General features: G+C 44.7%; 2 protein-coding genes and 1 long non-coding RNA gene across 11 annotated transcripts in view; 2 read left to right on the top strand and 1 right to left on the bottom strand.

The window, feature by feature from the left end:
• Window positions 1-6,213, top strand: part of LOC144116115 (uncharacterized) — a 42,635-nt gene extending 36,422 nt beyond the window's left edge. For 3 of the 6 annotated variants that reach the window (XM_077650798.1, XM_077650794.1, XM_077650796.1), the window contains one exon: window positions 1,687-3,097. In XM_077650798.1, the coding sequence (XP_077506924.1) occupies window positions 1,687-1,871 (185 nt within the window). In that variant the 3' untranslated portion in view covers window positions 1,872-3,097. Of the gene's footprint in view, window positions 1-1,686; window positions 3,098-4,348 lie in introns of those variants that run through there. The other 3 variants (XM_077650795.1, XR_013311741.1, XM_077650797.1) reach the window with 3 other exon arrangements.
• A 3,162-nt stretch (window positions 6,214-9,375) lies between these two features.
• LOC144116111 (uncharacterized) overlaps window positions 9,376-17,672 on the bottom strand; it is a 67,004-nt gene continuing 58,707 nt past the window's right edge. For all 4 annotated transcript variants that reach the window (XR_013311736.1, XR_013311738.1, XR_013311737.1 and 1 more), the window contains one exon: window positions 9,376-9,564. The gene's annotated coding sequence lies outside the window, so the exon portion shown is untranslated. The remainder of the gene's footprint in view (window positions 9,565-17,672) is intronic.
• On the top strand, window positions 9,572-11,829 carry LOC144116114 (uncharacterized). The gene is made up of 2 exons (XR_013311740.1): window positions 9,572-9,726; window positions 11,552-11,829. It is a non-coding gene; the product is annotated as an uncharacterized LOC144116114 (long non-coding RNA).

Below are 17,672 nucleotides of genomic sequence, written 5' to 3'. Positions count from 1 at the left end.
TATAGTGCGGTAGGTACCGCTTATAATTATGTGTAGATTTTCGTGGCCCCTGGGACAAAACCTCATTACTCTATAATAAATGCTTTGCAGTTTCAGTTCACTCCAACCTTTTTAATAAATGTGTTGCCATTTCAGTTCACTCAAACCTTTTTACCAGCCAGCCTCAAAAGCTGCCAGAGCAGTAGTGGAGGAGCAGAACTTGAATTAGTTTTCATATGCCTCAAATGCCTTTACTGTTGTCTCATCTGAGATCTCATAGCCATGATTCAGCTTTGAATCCAAACCGTATGAGTAAAATTAATATCCTGGCCTTAAGCCTCACATGCAAGTGAAAATGGCAGCGATTCCTGTTGCCGCGGCATAAAAACCTGTTTCAACCGGTCGCGGCGGCCGACCAGAGTGAAGGGGTTCCAACAAGATGGAAATCTTCATAGCGACAGCGCAATATCTCTGCCCTCTGACCAATGACTGCACGGTGGAAAAGCCACATGACAAGAAGATGATTCGTGCGGGAAAGACAAATGTTAGTTTACTACACGTGCTTCCGACACGCACGTACAAACTAAAAAATGATATTATTGGCATCAAATAAGATGTAGTTGATATTTAAAAAACAAGTTTATTTCTTAACAAAATTTGAGCAATCCTGGAAAAATAATGCATGAACATTGTCCGTGTTGATGTTTGCAAACCACAGGAACCAACCGCGAGGTCGTATTCTTCGCCAGCAGCACTGGGATACGCAGCGGCAGTAAATGCTATGTAGTGACTCATGTGAAACGGAGCCCTGCGAAAAGCATCGCTGTGCCACGCCGCGAGTCGCTCAGTTCGCTCAATCGTTTGCATGTGAACCGCCCTTTAGGCAGACTCCTTATGGCGCCCCTCGTTTACCGATGTCTTGCAAATCATTATATATGTTTCTATTATGGCAAAATAGAATAGAAACTAAGATTCAAAGTACACATGACATGCACAGTGATGTGATCACTGCACCAGTTGCGCCAAACTGTGCAAAAAGACAAAGCCTGCTACATGCTTCTACATTATGGCAAAATACGAGTGATCTGTGCCAATTGGGCTTGCACCAAAACTTCCTGTTTTCTTAAGGACAGAATCCTCGGGCACTGCGTTTTATCCTTTGCGAATGTATGCATGCTGCATATCATGCTGACTGGGCCTGTTGTCACCCTGCGTAATCTAAACAGAGAAGCGAAATAGGCCGGCAGCACACACGGATTTACTCTGGTCATCCTGTCGTGTGGAGGGCATGCTAAAAATGCGCATGGCGCAAACATTCACAAACAGTGCAGGCCTTCCTCGTCCTTGATCGGCCAAAGTAGGGACACAGTGGGCTACCGCAAATGTCTTATTTCGTCGATTTTAGTGTTAACTTCATTGGTCGATCAAAAAAGAGGCAGATAGTCAGTGGCATGCAATTTCAATTTTGCATCGTAGCTTCTTCACCTTGCAGGCGTCGTCATGCTGAGTATGAAGATCAAACAACGCATGCGAAGCCTGCAATGCTGAAATCGATACTTTCGAGAATATGACTGGACTGTATGCGGCGGCAGTGGTGTGTACTTTGTGCCGCCGCCACATTCAGTCTGGTCGTTAGTTTTAGCATAGTGCCATCCGCATTCCGCTGTCGTGAACTGCTTCTGCAGTGAGCTATTTGCGCATCCACAGATAACCTTGAGGAGCGCACACCGGCCATTGAGCAGTGCAGTTGGGTCCCTGACTTCCCACAGAAGCAGATCGCGGTACCTGTCATGGTAAAACTGTCTAATAACATGATTCTTCTTTTTTACACATTGATTTCTATTTCAAACATAGTTACTCAAAATGGCAAAAGATTGTGTGCACTGGCGTGACATTTTTCGGCATATATGAGTCGCACCGACGAAAAATAGTGACAAAAAATGTGACATACACTGAAAAATGCGTTACATATATCTTTGTCAAAAGGCACTTTTTGCTGCTCCAACAGCTCCTTTAAAGGAGCTTGGCTAGTCATATCACTGCATGCATAATATATGAAAGAAATTGTGCGGGTATTAAACGCACAAAGATGTATGTTGTAACTAGGGCTTGGACATAACGGTTGAAACCTCAAAAAAACAAAAAAAATATAAAGTACGCTGAATTCGTTTTCGGAAATTTGGTTTTAACCGAAAAAGGTCAGTATTCTTCGCATGCAAGGCATAGATAACTGACAGTTGAATGCGAGTTACACGCAGTCAAAGCTGAAATTGAATAAGCAGGAAGCTAAGGGCATGATGCGAGAATGATGTTGGATAAGGAGCGGTGTTATGCGATTTGAAGTATTGCTTCTCTAGCTTACACACCTCGGACGACTGGGCGTTTCCGTTGAGTATGCAGGCTTTAGAGTTTGACTACTTTTCATGTCTTTCTGGTGCATCCTGTTGTAGCTCAGGGGCAAAACAAATAAAATGTGATTAAGTTTTCTTATAATTATTACAGTTGTAATTATTGCAGTTATAATGGGCAATGCAGGCCTTAAAAAAATTCTTTCATGTATGGTATGATTCTTATTAAAATCAGTTTTTTTTTTATGTAGAGTCCAAATATGCAGTTAGTGTCAATAGCACCATCACAGTTTCAGTTATAAGCAGTTTTATGATTTTAATTTGGCTGTTCATTGCAGGCCATTAGCGAAAAAATTTTTTAAAAAGCTTGAAATATTTGCAGAATTGCTTCACCCAAGACACACTTGTGCGGCGATGCTGTTGTTAGACTTGCTTCAGTGAAAATACATTGGTAAAAGAATATGAATAGAACGCACAAAATCGGTTGCTGTGTCCATCCGAATAAATTGATACCAAGCTTATTTCAGTTGCCCAAGCCACACCAGAGAAAACTCTCATAAGGCAGAGACTGTATTTTTAAAATTACGAACGGAGATAAAGAGGCTTGAGCTTATTGAGTCGCATGAAATTAATATGTGGAAAAACACCTTTAGCTTTGGCTGTGCATGTGATGGCCTCTTGATAAGTGTCAAACAGAAGGGCGTAGAACGAGGCTTTGTACGGTAGCAAAATGGCGATCGGAGAGCAGGCCTGAATTTGTTATTACTTGAGGTGGAACATTAATTTTGAAGCTCGCTCTGTTTTTCAGCTTTGCTACTCAGTAAGTATTGATTTGTTTCATACTTTGGGATCATTTTGAATGCGGATATTTTGCCCGGGTATAGCCTGAACTACACATAGTACGAGAAAATTTTTCTAAAAATTAACTTTTTCGGAATTTTTTTGTGATCTCAACACCAGCATCCCCCCTCGGGACAAATCTTGACCAAGTGATTATGTGGCCAATATTTGCTGCCGCCATCTCTTCAGAGGCTGCCGTTGTTCCCGACAAAGGTGTGCCTCGCCATGATGGGGCAGTGCACCAAAGCTGAACACATTATGAGGTCAAGAAGTATTTTCGGGCTATTGTTGTCAGTGGAGGCAATGCAGTTTCAGTCAATACAACTAAATGTGTCTAAAGGTTTGCCATGAGTTAGCAATCTCATCGTGAAATTTCTACTGGAATTAATGTTAAGAAGCCATCAACTGCTCTTCTGAGCACGTTAGATGTCGGAATGTTTTTAAGGGGGGACCCTGGTCTTAAGACAATTTTTTTTATTTACTGGAAGATTTTGATGAAAGTTGCACTGTTAATGTAGTTTTTTGTGCTGATTTCAAATGTGCATATATATTTGCTATAAGTAATCTAGTTTTGAAGATATTGAGCACTTTATCTTCCTTGTTTGGAGGTGAGCTATCTGTAAAACTACAGGTGTTACAATAAAAATTGGCCTACCAAATTAATCTAGAACACACCAGGAATGCAAAAATCAAGCTTGAATCTTCTGGTCCCATTTTAACCAAAGTTAGTGCTTGTCAAAGTTTAGAGACCAGAAAGCGATCTGGACACTCAAGAAAACATGTAATTTTTAAAAAGTTTTCTCATAAAGTACCACAAATTTATTTGTAATTTTGCACTCTATATGATTTTACGCCTTTGGTGTAATAAGAATTATAGCAATAGCATAAGTAGAACCAGAGATATCGCATCTCCAAACCTGCAACATGGTCAAAAATAGTTTTCAGAAAACGAAGAAAAACGTTTTACAGATTATTTATTCACACAAAACTTTAAAAGGAGCTAGAAAATGCAATCAGTATGCCCCAGGAGCACAATCTGGGTGCATCGAGTCCCGGTGCTTTCGTTTCACACCGTTCTTCAACGCATCTGAACTTTCATGTTTCTTGTCACATTTGAGACTTCGACGAACATCTTTCTCCATAGCCCTCTTGAGGCCTGTTCTTGGCATATTTCTTTTTAGCTCGCCTAGTATTGCGGCGGCTGCATTCTGGCTCCCTGTATTGAAGCGAAGCACCACCTCAGCGACAGCTGCTTCGACGGCAAACAGTGAGGAGCGACGCTCTTTTGGCACCAGATTCCACAGGACCGAATGAAAACTCTCATTGGAGTTCTGCGTTTTCCCGCGGAAACACCTTTTCAGCAGTTTTGCTTCAGAGAGCCGCTCATAGACTGGCAGCAGTGCACGAGCTACATCCTGTGGCAAATTGTAGCTGCGCTTGGGTGCTCGATCTCCTTTTGCAACAGCGGCATTGTGCCGCCACCATGAATCCCTGCCAGTTGGGCACAACGAGTGGTCAGAGTGATCATCTGTAGATGTCACATGGCGGTATGTGGCCATGACTGCCCTCTTCATGTTTATGTCTCCTTCATGCGTCTTGAGAGCCCGGCCATAATATGTACTCAATTTGGAATTCAGATCACCCGTTAGTCGGCCTTTACCTCCTAAGCTACGACCATCTTCGGTTTTATGCTTCTGAACGAGGTTGCGAAGAGCTGTTCCCATTCTGTACGATATAGCCTTACATTTTCCTACACATTCACATTGTAGATTTACAGTGCTTAAAAATTATTCGGTATAGAAAATAAGTCGATGCAACTAAGTTCAATGTAATGGAGTTTCAACTGTTAAGTTTAGTTTTCGCTGGCGAATTCCATTTGTGAGCGATGTAAATTACATATTATGCACCATTAAAAAGAATAAAAGAAGTAAGCAAAATTTGTTGCTTATACTCCTTTAAAATTACCTGGAAAAAAAAAAAACATTTTTTTCCCAGCAAGGAAGGAGCAGCAAACTCAGGGCAGTAAATATGTGCAGTTGATTCTGTGGAAAAATAAACATTCTTACCTGGCATTGACGGGAAGCGAAGCTCCTTGTATGTTGGACGGAAATCGTGACCGCTGATGTGGTGTGACTGCAGTTCGTTCAACGTGAAGAAGGTCTCTTTGCACAGGTCACATACATGTTTTGGCTGCCTCGAATTAGCGGTGACCTCCTTGTGGACGTTCAAGAGATGCCGCTTCAAGTTCCATTTGTTCGCGCACTGCATACCGCAGCGCGGACACGACAATTTCGAAGGACCCTCCATCGTTTTTCGCAAGCGGCGAGCGCGCGCGCGCGACAGCAGGAGCACGCTTCTCAGCGCGCCTACTGCTTCCGATGCGTGTACACTACGCTTGCTAAAAATTTTTTGATCTCTGTCAGAGATTATGACTTACTAGGTAGTGCCAAAACACGCTGACTGGCGGTGACAGCCCTTTGAGGGTGCGATTACCACAGCGGAGCAGCTAGCGCGCGAACCACAACTCGATAAGCTGAAATGTGCGCGCGCATTTTGGCGCGCTTTAATTTCACGAAGGCGGGAGCCGGCAGGTGCCATTCCGGCGCCCCAATCAGGAGCAGCACAGAATTAATACCGCGGGTAAATTTAGAGACCATGGAGAAGAAAATCTTTTCATATGTGGCAAAATTCTGAGTGAGGCTTGCGCTTAGATTTTTACACATTTTTGCCTCATAAGTCTGCATGGGCAACCCTTATATTTCGTGGGCCCTGAGAAGAAATTGGAGTTGGCCTGTATCACAGAGGTACCACTTTTGCTGTAAACACATCTTTTATTGGGCAGAAAAGAGCAAACACTAAAATGTCAGTTGCAGTGAGGCGCACGGCGCATCAGCACGAATCTGTGACAAATATGCATGAAGGTTACGCGTCTCAATATCACATAAGTTTTGCAACACTCAGGGCGCCTGTATCATGCCAAGAAGGCGAAACGAAACCTAAAATGTTCTCAAACGAAACGGAACCTTGGCGGCGCCACAGGCGGCCGCTTCAGTTTCCGCCCTTCGGTTCGAGTGGTTTCGGATTTTGACCGGCGCAGGTTGCAACCTGCAGCAGCACAGACGAAGAGAGCCACGTACTACCCTCGTAAGTGCATCTTGTATGGAGTTGATGGCTCGGTACGTACCTGCGAAGGGTCTGTTCGTTTTAATCTTCATCCTGCACTTCAGCACTGCGCACTACTTCCATGCCACTTGGAGCCACGGTGTGCGGACGTACTGCGTTGTTGGTAACCGACCAAGATGGAGGTTGCTGCAGGGAAAACTTCGAAACAATTGACGTAGCGAGTTGTGCGAACAGCGGTGCCGATTCACAGCGGGGCAGTGGTGCCAAGGTGGTGTATCAGTGCCGCAGCTGAACAGCAGTGAAGCAGTTTTTTTAGTACTGACCCGCTTGGAAGACGAAGGGTATCGCCGTGTACGGAGGTGCTCTCTCCATTTACGCCCTGAAGACTGTGTGTGTAATACATCCCGAGTACGTCGTTTGTAATTCCTTGGAAGCTGGACAGGCTTCCCGGCAGCAAGAATTTACACTATCAGCGGGTAATGTCTGAAAACTATGCTAATCTGACTACTCGTGGGGAAGCATCAAGGCAGTAAATGCGTACGATGACTTGCCACAGCTGCTGATAAAAGACAGCACCTGTAACTGTAATTGCAGCTAGGTATTAAGTGCTTTTTGTACGCCTTGCGATCACTCGTCAGGTACAGCGGCCAAAAATACTCGTGGCTAGCATATAGCCCACGAGCCTCGGCATTAGCGAACTACTCTCGGCGTGGTCTCTTGGATCGGTAAAGTATCTGAACGCTGGGATGCATATCGAGGGCTTCAAGCACATTCTGAGTGTTGACGGGAGCTCCTCTTTCTGCAAACTCGTCGGCCCTCGAAACGTATTGGTACCCCGAGCCGCCGCAGTGGCTGAGCGGTTATGACGCTCAGCTGCTGGCCCGTGACACGCGGGTTCGATGCCGGCCTCGGCAGTCGAATTTCGATGGAGGCGAAATTCTAGAGGCTCGTGTGCTGTGCGATGTCAGTGCACGTTAAAGAACCCCAGGTGGTCGAAATTCCCGGAGCCATTCACTACGGCTCCTCCTCCTGAGTCGCTTTGGGACGTTAAACCCCCATTGACCATAACCAGCTAACTTAGCCAAGGAATCAAAATGTTAGCGCAGCTGTTTTTGGTAATTAATTTTGGATTAGTGTGGTACCCTATCAATACAGGCCAAGTTCACTTTGTCCTTGCTGTCCCTCGAAGGGGAGTAACAAATTTTTTTCTTTGGCTGGCAGGTCTTTTTTTTCTTTGTGCACTTCAATGCTTCACTTGTATTCCCTTCATCCAGATTTCCTTAGCGCTGTTGGTCACACCACTGCCATCAACAGCACTGTAGGAAGCCCATGCCTATTTTTGAGCGCTGCACTTCATAGCACAGGAAGTATGCGATATAAAGGGATCAGTTTTATCGATGCGAGAGTGCTCACAATCTCCAATATAGCAGACAAATCTTATGTACCTGTTATGTTACCCGTGACCTGGCCTGCATCATTCGAAACTTGGGTCACGGTCAACGAATGCTGTGCAGAGCTTATGATGTTCTAAGCTTCATTGGGACACATGCCTGCTGGTCATCTAGGTAACAAACAGTTCTTATAATAAATGCAATGTATGTGTAATGCTCTCAGCACCTCGAAAATGGGCTTATAAATTGTAACTTTGTCAACAATGCGACATTGAAAATGTGTTGACAACAGCAATAGAGAAGTTCACACTTGATGTTAATATGTTGGCATTAGAATGATTGTACAAACAAAAATCCAGCGTCTGATGTATGTCCAGCAGAGCATGGAACAGAAAAGAGATGCCATACTTACGGTCTCAAGCGGGATTCGAACCTGCGGTGGCACACAGTTTTGCTTGCTGCTGCTTTAGACAGCTTGCCCATTGCCGCAGCCTTTCTCCCTGCATGTTAAACTGCAAGCTTCTAACACTTTGCTTTGGATATCGACTTTCATCCTTGTGCGATAGTTTGAACTTGGACTGGCATGTGCAAGTGGCTGCATGCTCTCATGTTTGAATGCGTGGCTTGTTTGAAGCCTAAGCTTGATCCAACTTCACATCTCATTTCAGCACATTGCACAACATCTCAAATCTAAAAGCAATGGAAAAAATACAATCAGCCTTCCTTCCTGCGTGTTTGCCTGCCAGCCTCTCGCACTGTGGGGCTATTTTGGTGACCAAAACTGGTGCGCACGTGCTCGTTTGCATGACCGCACAAAGACTGCAAAGAGCCAGCGTGCTCAAAATTGGAGCCCACCTGCCAACACATTCCTTTTCACATTAATCGTCTGTGAATTTTAAAATTTCTACAAGTTATGCAGAAGGCACATATAGCATTTCAGTTCAAAGAACGCATTAGTGAACATGGTTTAATGCTTCCTGTTCAAAATGACGAAAATTGTATGCTATCACTGCTTCTGCCAATATAGTTCTCTGGGTTTTGTATGGATATTGGTTCAGGATTCCGTAAAAGTGTTCTTCTTTCAGCCCTTACGAGTTGTCATTGATGACAGAACATATTTTTGAGGTTGGGGGCAACGAGCATAATTACTAGTGGACATACTTAGCGATTCCACTTCTCGCAGGTTCTCAAAACTGGGTGTAGAATCTGAATTTTCCCTGCTGAAGTAGCTTGCACTGTTATTTTGGAACTTTTGATGCGCAGTTCAAAGCAGAGGCATGTTTGAGGCCTTGCACAGTCTCGATAGAACAGCTTTTAGGGTTCTTTCCAGACTCTTGTTTCCGAACATGCACTGAAAGTAGTACAGCAGCGAGTACAGGTGATGGATTGCAGCAGAATTGATTTTTAAGGATGATGCAAAAGAGACTACCAAAGGGGGCCATGAAATCAACAAGCCTGTCTTTGTCTCAGTCTCTGTGCTATCGATACATTGCAGGCTGCATAATTCGTTCGTTTCTCAAGATATTTCTCTCTTTGAAATCCAACATTACCTTGCAAGTCATCGGAAGTACCTGAAATGTAGAGCTGTAGAAAATACGCATGGAAGTTAAGCTTTGAGAAACCTGCTCACAACTCTTCAGGCAGTCCATCGTTGTGGGCATCAGCATTTTCTGCTGTGTACAAATGAAAAGGAATTCTAGCATATGAATGTTTTATTTTCTGATCATTTTCCAAAATGGAACTTGTTTGGCTGTGTAAATAGTTGGCATCTTTGAGCAAAGGCTTGACCATGGCACCCATCCACCAAGAAGTGCTGGTTTGTGTCCTTGCAGGCATGCCGTACAAGCCCTGGCATCCCAGTTGAGGTCTCCGCACACCTGTTCCTGGAAATTGAGTTGGAAACATTTCCATGCAATTTAATATTTTCAATCTGTCCATCAGATTTCATTTGAAGTCCCCATAACGCAAATTGTCACACAGCCTGAAAAATACGTACACAATTCATTCAGTACTTCAGCAAGATGGAGTGACAGTGCCAAGAGGAGGTAAGAAATAGGTAGCCTCAAATTTTTTTTTTCCCTTTTGAATGGCACTTCTTTGTAACCTACCTGCCGCAGTAGCTCTGTGGTTATGGCACTAGGGTACTGATCCTGGAGACCTGTGCTCAATCCCAGCCGCAGCGGCCATGTTTTGATGGAGACAAAACTGTAAAGGTGACCATGCTGTGTGATGTTTGTTAAACCGCCCCAGATAGTCAAAACTGAATCTGGAGCCCGCCACTGTGTGTACCCACAACCTATGTGGCACGTTGGGGGACGTCCGCCCCCACGATTTGTTCTTGCATGTCGAACTAGAATTATCGACATGAAGTAAAGAATGGCTTTTAGAAACTACTTTTCTGCCAGTTTTTGCATACACTTGTTTGCAGTGTTTCTTGCAATGAAAACTACCGGGGAGCGTGCATGCTTTCTGCTTATGCCAACTATTGTCTAACTGGAACGGAATTTACTGGCAACAAAGTTGGGTTTAGAAGAACTTGTCTAAAGTGAATAAGGGTTCATTTTGAACGGTTTTGAAGTGAATGTATTAAATAGGAGTGGGAACTAAGCTGAGTGCAGAGATCAGCAAATATGTGCTGCAACCGTCTTGGCTGGTGCATAAGATTGTTGGTGGAGGCATTGTAGCTGATTCAGAGCTATATTTCCAGTATGTGTATTATTGGATTCCCAGCTGGACTACAGTGTCAAGTTTCAGCCCAACTGTTCGCTTCATCCCTCGCCAGTTTCTCCACCTTGATGGAGACACTACATGAGTCATGAGAGTTAACAAGCCGACAGCTGTGATGACTGAGTTGGAGATACTTCTTTTTGCCACTTGGTAGTACAAAGCTTCTGTTCTGCTGAGAGAGATTTTGTATGCCTTAAAAATACCCGAGGTACTTAAATACGACGGCCCATTTTCAGAAATCGTTAATACTCTGCAAAGAAAGGTATGCGACCCTTGACCGGTGAATATAAATACATAGTTGAGGGTTAAACTCTCCGCTGTCAGTCGGGAGAAAAAAAGGGAGGGGGGTCACGCCACAAAGTGACTACACTCGCGGACAGCTTTTTGGGGCTATGCTGCGGAAGCACACCGCTAGCTTAAACTATCTACCTCGTGAGAGCGGGGTAGCCTCATGGCTTCCACTGCATAGCCACAAAAAACTGTCCGCGAGTACTTTCAGGACTTTCAGTCGATTACAGAAACGAGCAGCGAACTCCTTCAGCGAAAAGCTTCAGCGATAGCAGTGCAGGCGGCGACACTGTGCAATCCGAAGTTCAATGCTTTTTTTTTTATTTAAGCACTATTACCTCATAATACTAAAGTTTCGTGCTGGTAATTAAAATAACCCATTTTTAAATATGCAGTTATGTTTGCAGCAAAAATTTTGCAGTGGTGGCACTACATACTCGTTTCCGCTTCGCTAGGCTTCGTCATGTGTCATGGCTTCGTCATAGCTGCTGTCGTGTAGTCAAGTGGATTTGTTCAATTATTGTGCTTTGTGTGCTCCGCTGCGCCTGTAGTATGGTTTTTCGGTCTTTACTGCCGTTACCGGACAATAAAATGACTGTGCTGGAGTGGACGTCACTGCAGCGCCTTCAAACCTTTACGCAAAATGCTTTTCCGGCAAGTAGAGGCAACTGTGCCCAAAAAAAAAAATGGAATAGGTTGTTCGTTAACCCTGATGTCTTTATAACATTCAGTGCGGCCTACCTAACATGAGTGTATGGCGTAGGAGCGCGTTTTCGTCATCAAAACGCTCTATGAAATGAAAACCATGAATGAAAAATGCTTAGTCGAGCGAAGCCATCTCGGGCTATTTTGCAGAGGCTGCAGCAGCAGGATGATCAGATGGCACTTGGGTTTGTGGAGACATCTCCGGGACACGGAGCAAACACCAACCTGACTAAGGATGGGATACTGCAAGAGAATAATGGGCAGCAGAAGGGGAGTGGAATTTGGGCATATTCATGAAAGTATGAACTGCTAAAGGGCCAAACCGGAATGCAAGGTACATTTATGGTTAAAAGGAAAGGTGAGCAGACACCTTGGCCTTTCATACCTGTGAACAGCAGCAAATGCCAAAAAGAAAGCTATACAAGAGTTACATTGTTGGGCAAGTCTGTCAATCCTTCTCAACCTTCTAAATTGTGTCAATCCTCAATTGTGCACATGCAAGGAAGAGAAGGGTATACAAGTGCAGACTAAGAATCTGTGCTTGTGTACCCATGTCATCCTCCCTTTTTCAATGTGTATGGTACCCTCTCTTGGTAGTAATGTATAACAAGCAATATTAATTAGCTAGACATTTGTGCTAGGGGACATGAATGCGTGCATGGAAGGCATGGGTACATTTTCAACAATGGTTATATATAATAGTTCCTAGAGCTCGCAACATGGGAGGTAAGAAATGTGTACTTAATAGATTATGCACTAATGTCGCATTGGATGCTCAATATGCTAGGGGTGATGAATGCATATGAATGTGGCTCCAGAAGTGTAGGTAGTGATCACAAACATATCAAGTTTTAGAAGAGAAACCAATGTAGGGACAAGGCAAGATGAGCAACTAGATAGTATATTGTTACGACGAAGTGGGAGCCGACTGCGGGCGATTTGGCGAGCGTCTGCAGCTCGAACATTGGCGTCACAGGCGTAGGCGGTCAGCGGATGGGACAAGTGTGTCCAAAGGCAGGACGGCGCGTCTCCCATATAACAGAAGAGAGAGTAAGCAGTTGTGTCACGCCGCGAGGTGGTGTAAGCAAACGTCCCATAGGGCAAGGCGAGGTCCCAGTCTTTGTGGTCGGGGGAGACGTACATAGACATGTCCAGTTCAAACGCTCTGGTAGCCCATTCGTCCGCGGGTGGTATGCTGTGGCAATCTTATGCTTGGTTGAACATGAGCGCACGATTGTCGTCAACAACTCTAGACATGAAATAGCGTCCGCGGTCGGTGAGTAATTAGCAAGGATCATCATGTTGCAGAATAAGATTGTGCAAGAGGAAGCCAGCGACATCGGTCGCGCAGCTTGCAGGCAATGCATGGGTGATAGCGTACCGAGCGGCATAGTCGGTGGCTACTGCGACCCACCTATTTCCAGATTATGGGGTCGGGAATGGTTCAAAGAGGTCGAGCCCTACACTGTAGAACGGCTCCACGGGTACGTCTATAGGGCGCAGAAGATCAGGAGGTGGTGAGGTAAAGCTGGACTGTACGATATAAGGCAGGCCAAAAGAAGCAGCGCCGTATCCGATCATAGGTTCTTGCCACACCAAGGTGTCCAGCTGCAGGCAGGTCATGGAGTTCTGTGATTATAGAGGAGCGCAGCTGCTGGGGAATGACTAGAAGGCGGGACGGCCCGTCGGGACGGAAGTTGCAGCGATAGAGGATGCCATTTTTAGCAAAGAGCTGCAGGGAGCGCTTGAAGCTTCCAGAGCTGAGGCCCACGATGATGGTTTGCAAATATGGGTCTTTGCGCTGCCCCTCGGCGATGTGTAGATCAGAATGCCAAAGAGGGAAGGGATATCGTCAGTATCACAGGGTACCGAGACAGGCAATCAGCGTCTTGATGAACACGTCCAGACTTGTACATAACAATGTACGAATACTCCTGAAGGCAGAGCGCCCAGCGGCCAAAACACCCAAAAGGGTCTTTCAGCGAGGACAGCCAGCAAAGGGCATTGGTCCGTGAAGAGCACGGTGGTTTGGCGATCAGGTCACCGACATCACGTATGAAGTTGCTCCTCGTACGCCTGCATTCTCATCATGTAGACCACCCACTGATATTGTTCACGTCATGCGCCTCAAGCCCTACCACGTCGCTTCTCGATCACCGGCCCGGCCCGGCGTCGAGACTGCGCTCGTGCCGCCGGGAGTCATGTTACGATGAAGTGGCAGTGGAAGACGAAGTGGCCTCTCGCGTGAAAGGACAAACGAACAAGAGGAGGTTAATGTGGCTCTTTGTTTGTGTTGGTGCTCCCTGCTAGGAATTCTTCATTTTAACCCTTAACTGTTGTAAAGAAATGCAAATAGCATTTCCCCGTAACAATATTACTTGGGAAAGCAATTGAAAATAGCAAAAAAAAAAAAAAAACGGGCAGTAATTTCTGAGAGAGAGAGACTTGGCTTCAGCCTTTCTTTTTGGGCAAGGGGAATGGACTGAACATTCATTACCAGGACTGATATTGAAGATTTGCAGAAGCTGATAGACATCTGAGGTACAAAGGGAAATAGATTAGGTCTCGAGTTCAGTAACGAAAAAATCGGCAGTGAGCATAGGATACAGGATGTCATGCTAGAGGTAGGTACAAGTATGTTTGGGTGTGGATAAATAATGGTGCTGAGTATCTAAAGCAGCACAAAAACAATGTAATGATTAAAGGTAGTAAGAATGCAACTGTCATGAAAAATAGGACACTGTGGAACTGTAATATGGTGATGGTTCCTAGTCTGACTTTCAGCAATGGGGTTAATGAGAACAGAAAACTGGGCAAGTTGGAATGGATTCGTTTTTAAGCAACGAGAAAAACGCAAAGAAGCTTGAGGGCCGGGATGACCAAGGGACGAATAGATGCACAGTGTCACATAAAAAACCGCTCGTCGATTGCGATACCGGAGCGGTTTGTTTATTCTATCCCGCTCTCCTGCGGCAAGACGTACATTGACATTCAGTAAAAGGGGCAGTTTCGTCGAACCTTGCTGTGCACTGTCAGAAATGTAAACATTGTTTCCCCCATTGGTCAGGACAAATATATTGCTTAGCCACCCAGATCGGACCTGCAGAGAGTTGGTTGAGGGGTTTCTGCTAAGGCAGGAGTCAGAAACGTGTCACTTCGCCTTCTATCAATCTCGTGGAAAAAGAGATTCACGCTCTTGAGAATGTGTGGCAACAGGTTGATAGCAGGTACATGTGTTAAGATTGCTGGTTGGCTTTGATAAAATGAGGCGATTAAACTCTCACTGAATGCATGTACGGTTTTACTACTATCGCGATTTTATGATTTCGGTTTTTGTGTTTTTTTCAGTTTTTTTGATGCCTATAAAACTAACCCTTCTTGAAATAAAAATTAAGTTGTTAGCGCCCGTGTCATCTCGTGTTTCTTCCACTATGTCCTGTGTTTCGCACCGCTTAAAGATGAAGGCAATGCGGTCCGGTCCATGAGATCGAGGTTCAAGCAAGCTTACATAATGGGGGCAGGTAGGCTTGATTCGGGAGCACATGGAAGGACATCGAATCAGGGGGTACAAGGTGAAATGACATCGAAGGCAGGGAAGCTAGCGGCAAGGTCGAATTTGAGGAGCAATTGAAAAATGTAAAAGCATTGGGCGAGGAAAGCTGCTTGCTTAAATGTACAGTTACTTTGCATGTTAGTTAATTTAATTGTCCATGAGGAATACTGACTGAAAAATGGAAAAGGCGGCATAAAAAAATTGTCAAAAAAATATTTGGGCAGCAGATGGTGGGGCAAGCCAGGAAATATCGGCTAAGAAAAAGGTTCAAGAAACAGACAGGGGTCTGTGGAAAATGGTTGCAGATGAAATTCAAGCACGAATTGGGCGAAGAAAATATGCACGATAAATCTAGTGGAAGCTGTTTGTTGTTCAAGGCCAGGACGGGAGTTTTACCGACTAGGACATATAGAGTCGGGTACCACGAGATGACACGTTATGCGGTGCGAGTAGAGAGGAGAAGGAAATGGCAGAACACTCGATACTTTGTGTAAAGGGCTTCGTCCTGCAGCTCAAAGTAAAGGGGCTGATTTATTCAAACGACTGGAATTGAAGGGTAGGAGAAGAAAAACTTCAAGTAGTGAAAAAAAAACCTGGCGGAGATTGTGTGATCAATAAAATGAAGGAAAGAGTGAAATTTCATTTCACCTCTGAAGGAGCTCATGGAAAGGCTCGCACTAAAGACAAAGAGGAATGTTCCCCATCTCCAGTTTAAGTACAACACACAGGGTCTGCCCTGAAAGAAAGGAGACAAGTCGTGGCATTGCGCACATGTGCACTTGATTAGGAAACCCTTGTTTCGGGGAAAGGTGAGGGAACTTTAAGCTTCACAACATGACGAGCTCAGCTGGCTTCGAACATGTGAAGCAAGTGGACGTGCTGAAAAGTATACCCGAGTTTAGTCGCTGCATTAAACAACGGAGCGAACGTTGGAACAGCGCTACGTGGTGAAGTTCTGTGTTAAAATGAGGAATTCCTCTACTGGAGTGTTCGAGACGATGAAGACAGCATATGACAATGATGCAATGTGTAGGCTGTGAGTCTTCAATTGGCACAAAGCCTTTACAGACTGCTGAGAAGACAACCATGATGATCAACTGTATGGGTGCCCATCAACGATGGTTACGGACGCTAATGTTAGCTGTGAGTAAGCTTTAGCGAACACTGATCACTGTTTACGTGTCTGTATGGTTGAAGAAGAGCTAGAGAAGTTGCTACTGAACATTGCAAATTTGCAAGGTGTGCGCAAAAATCTTGCCACAGATTTTTGACCCAGTGCAAATGGGGACCACAATGACTTTCTGTCAAATTGTTGCAACAAGTCAACAGTGACTGAAACTGTCAAATGCAAGCTATTACTTGAGATCCCATCCAAAACACAGAACTCGTGACCACTGTGTGTTCTGTGAACTCGCTCAGAGTGGCGCACCAGGATGTCGAATCGAAAATGGAATACATGCTGATCATGTTCCATGATTGCAAGGGAATCGTCCATAAAGAAACTGTTTCCTCCTGGATGATGGTAAAATCAATCTATGTCACAGTCCTCCAGAGAATGAGACAATGGGCCCTGTGCTTGCGTTGAGAGATCGCAAAATCATGGGTTATTCGCCTCGACAACACTCCGTTGCACATGTCGCTCGCTGTCACAGTTGTTAACTGGGTACAGCATAATCACGCTTCCCCAGCCACCATACAGCTGCAATATCTCCCTGCAACTTCCTGTTTCCGAGGGTGAAATGCGCTTTGAAAAACGACGATACGACACCGCGGAAGACATCCGAAGAGAAGAAACAAAGGTGCTCAACAAGATTCCACAAAAGGACCTCCAAGACACTTATACCCCTGTCACATGGACGCTGTAAAGGTACTTTTAACTAATGTTCCATTACACTCCCAAAGGAGCACTACTTCAAGGGAGTTCGTCCGTGCTACACGGTCGCGGAATGAGCTTCGGAAGAAGTGTTCAGCGCCCTCATCGGCGAAAAGCTTTATTAAAATTGCAAACTTCGGTGCACATGAAAATACAACAGTGTCACATTTTTTCTTAGTAAACTATTTTTATAACCATATTATGCTGAAGCAACGTAATTTTAACTGTCCGTCACTACTCGCTACAAACAACAAACATGGCCGACATTGCGGCGTAGTTACCGTGGCGCTCGTATATTCGGAACGAGAGCATAGCGTGGTGAGACCGCCGCAAAACAAATGATCTTATATTTTATAACATGACTAATCTTACGAAGTGAATTTATGAACGTTTCTTTTCTCAATTTATTTTTTCTGCTAAATCGCTGGGAGACAGAGTACTCCCTTGAAGCCTCAAAGGACGAACTCGAGCTGCCTTGTTTCGAAGCTCCTTTGAGCTAGGTGCCCTTAGGCGCGTCCGCGTGGCAGCGCGCTTTCGCCCTTGAAGTAATGGAGCATTAGTTCAAAGTACCTTTACAGTGTCCGTGTGACAGGGGTATTAGAAACCTTCAGAAACTTACTGGGCTTGCTGTGTTGGTACAGAAGGTTATTTTGAACAAAAGATTTCATCAAATAAAATGGGACAGACCCTGTACATTATAGGTCGCAGCTACGTGGCGTAAGCTGCCGCCAGATTTACCGGTTTCAGTTACATACATCCATCCATCCAAAATAATTACATTTTAGAATTAAAATAAAATAAAGAACCGTGTCCGCATCTGTAAAGTGATATTCAAAGAGGACCGC

Source organism: Amblyomma americanum, chromosome 1, assembly GCF_052857255.1.
Source record: "Amblyomma americanum isolate KBUSLIRL-KWMA chromosome 1, ASM5285725v1, whole genome shotgun sequence".
Classification (NCBI taxonomy): domain Eukaryota; kingdom Metazoa; phylum Arthropoda; class Arachnida; order Ixodida; family Ixodidae; genus Amblyomma; species Amblyomma americanum.
Note: the sequence above shows the minus strand (reverse complement) of the source record. Positions and strands in the feature narration are given on the sequence as shown.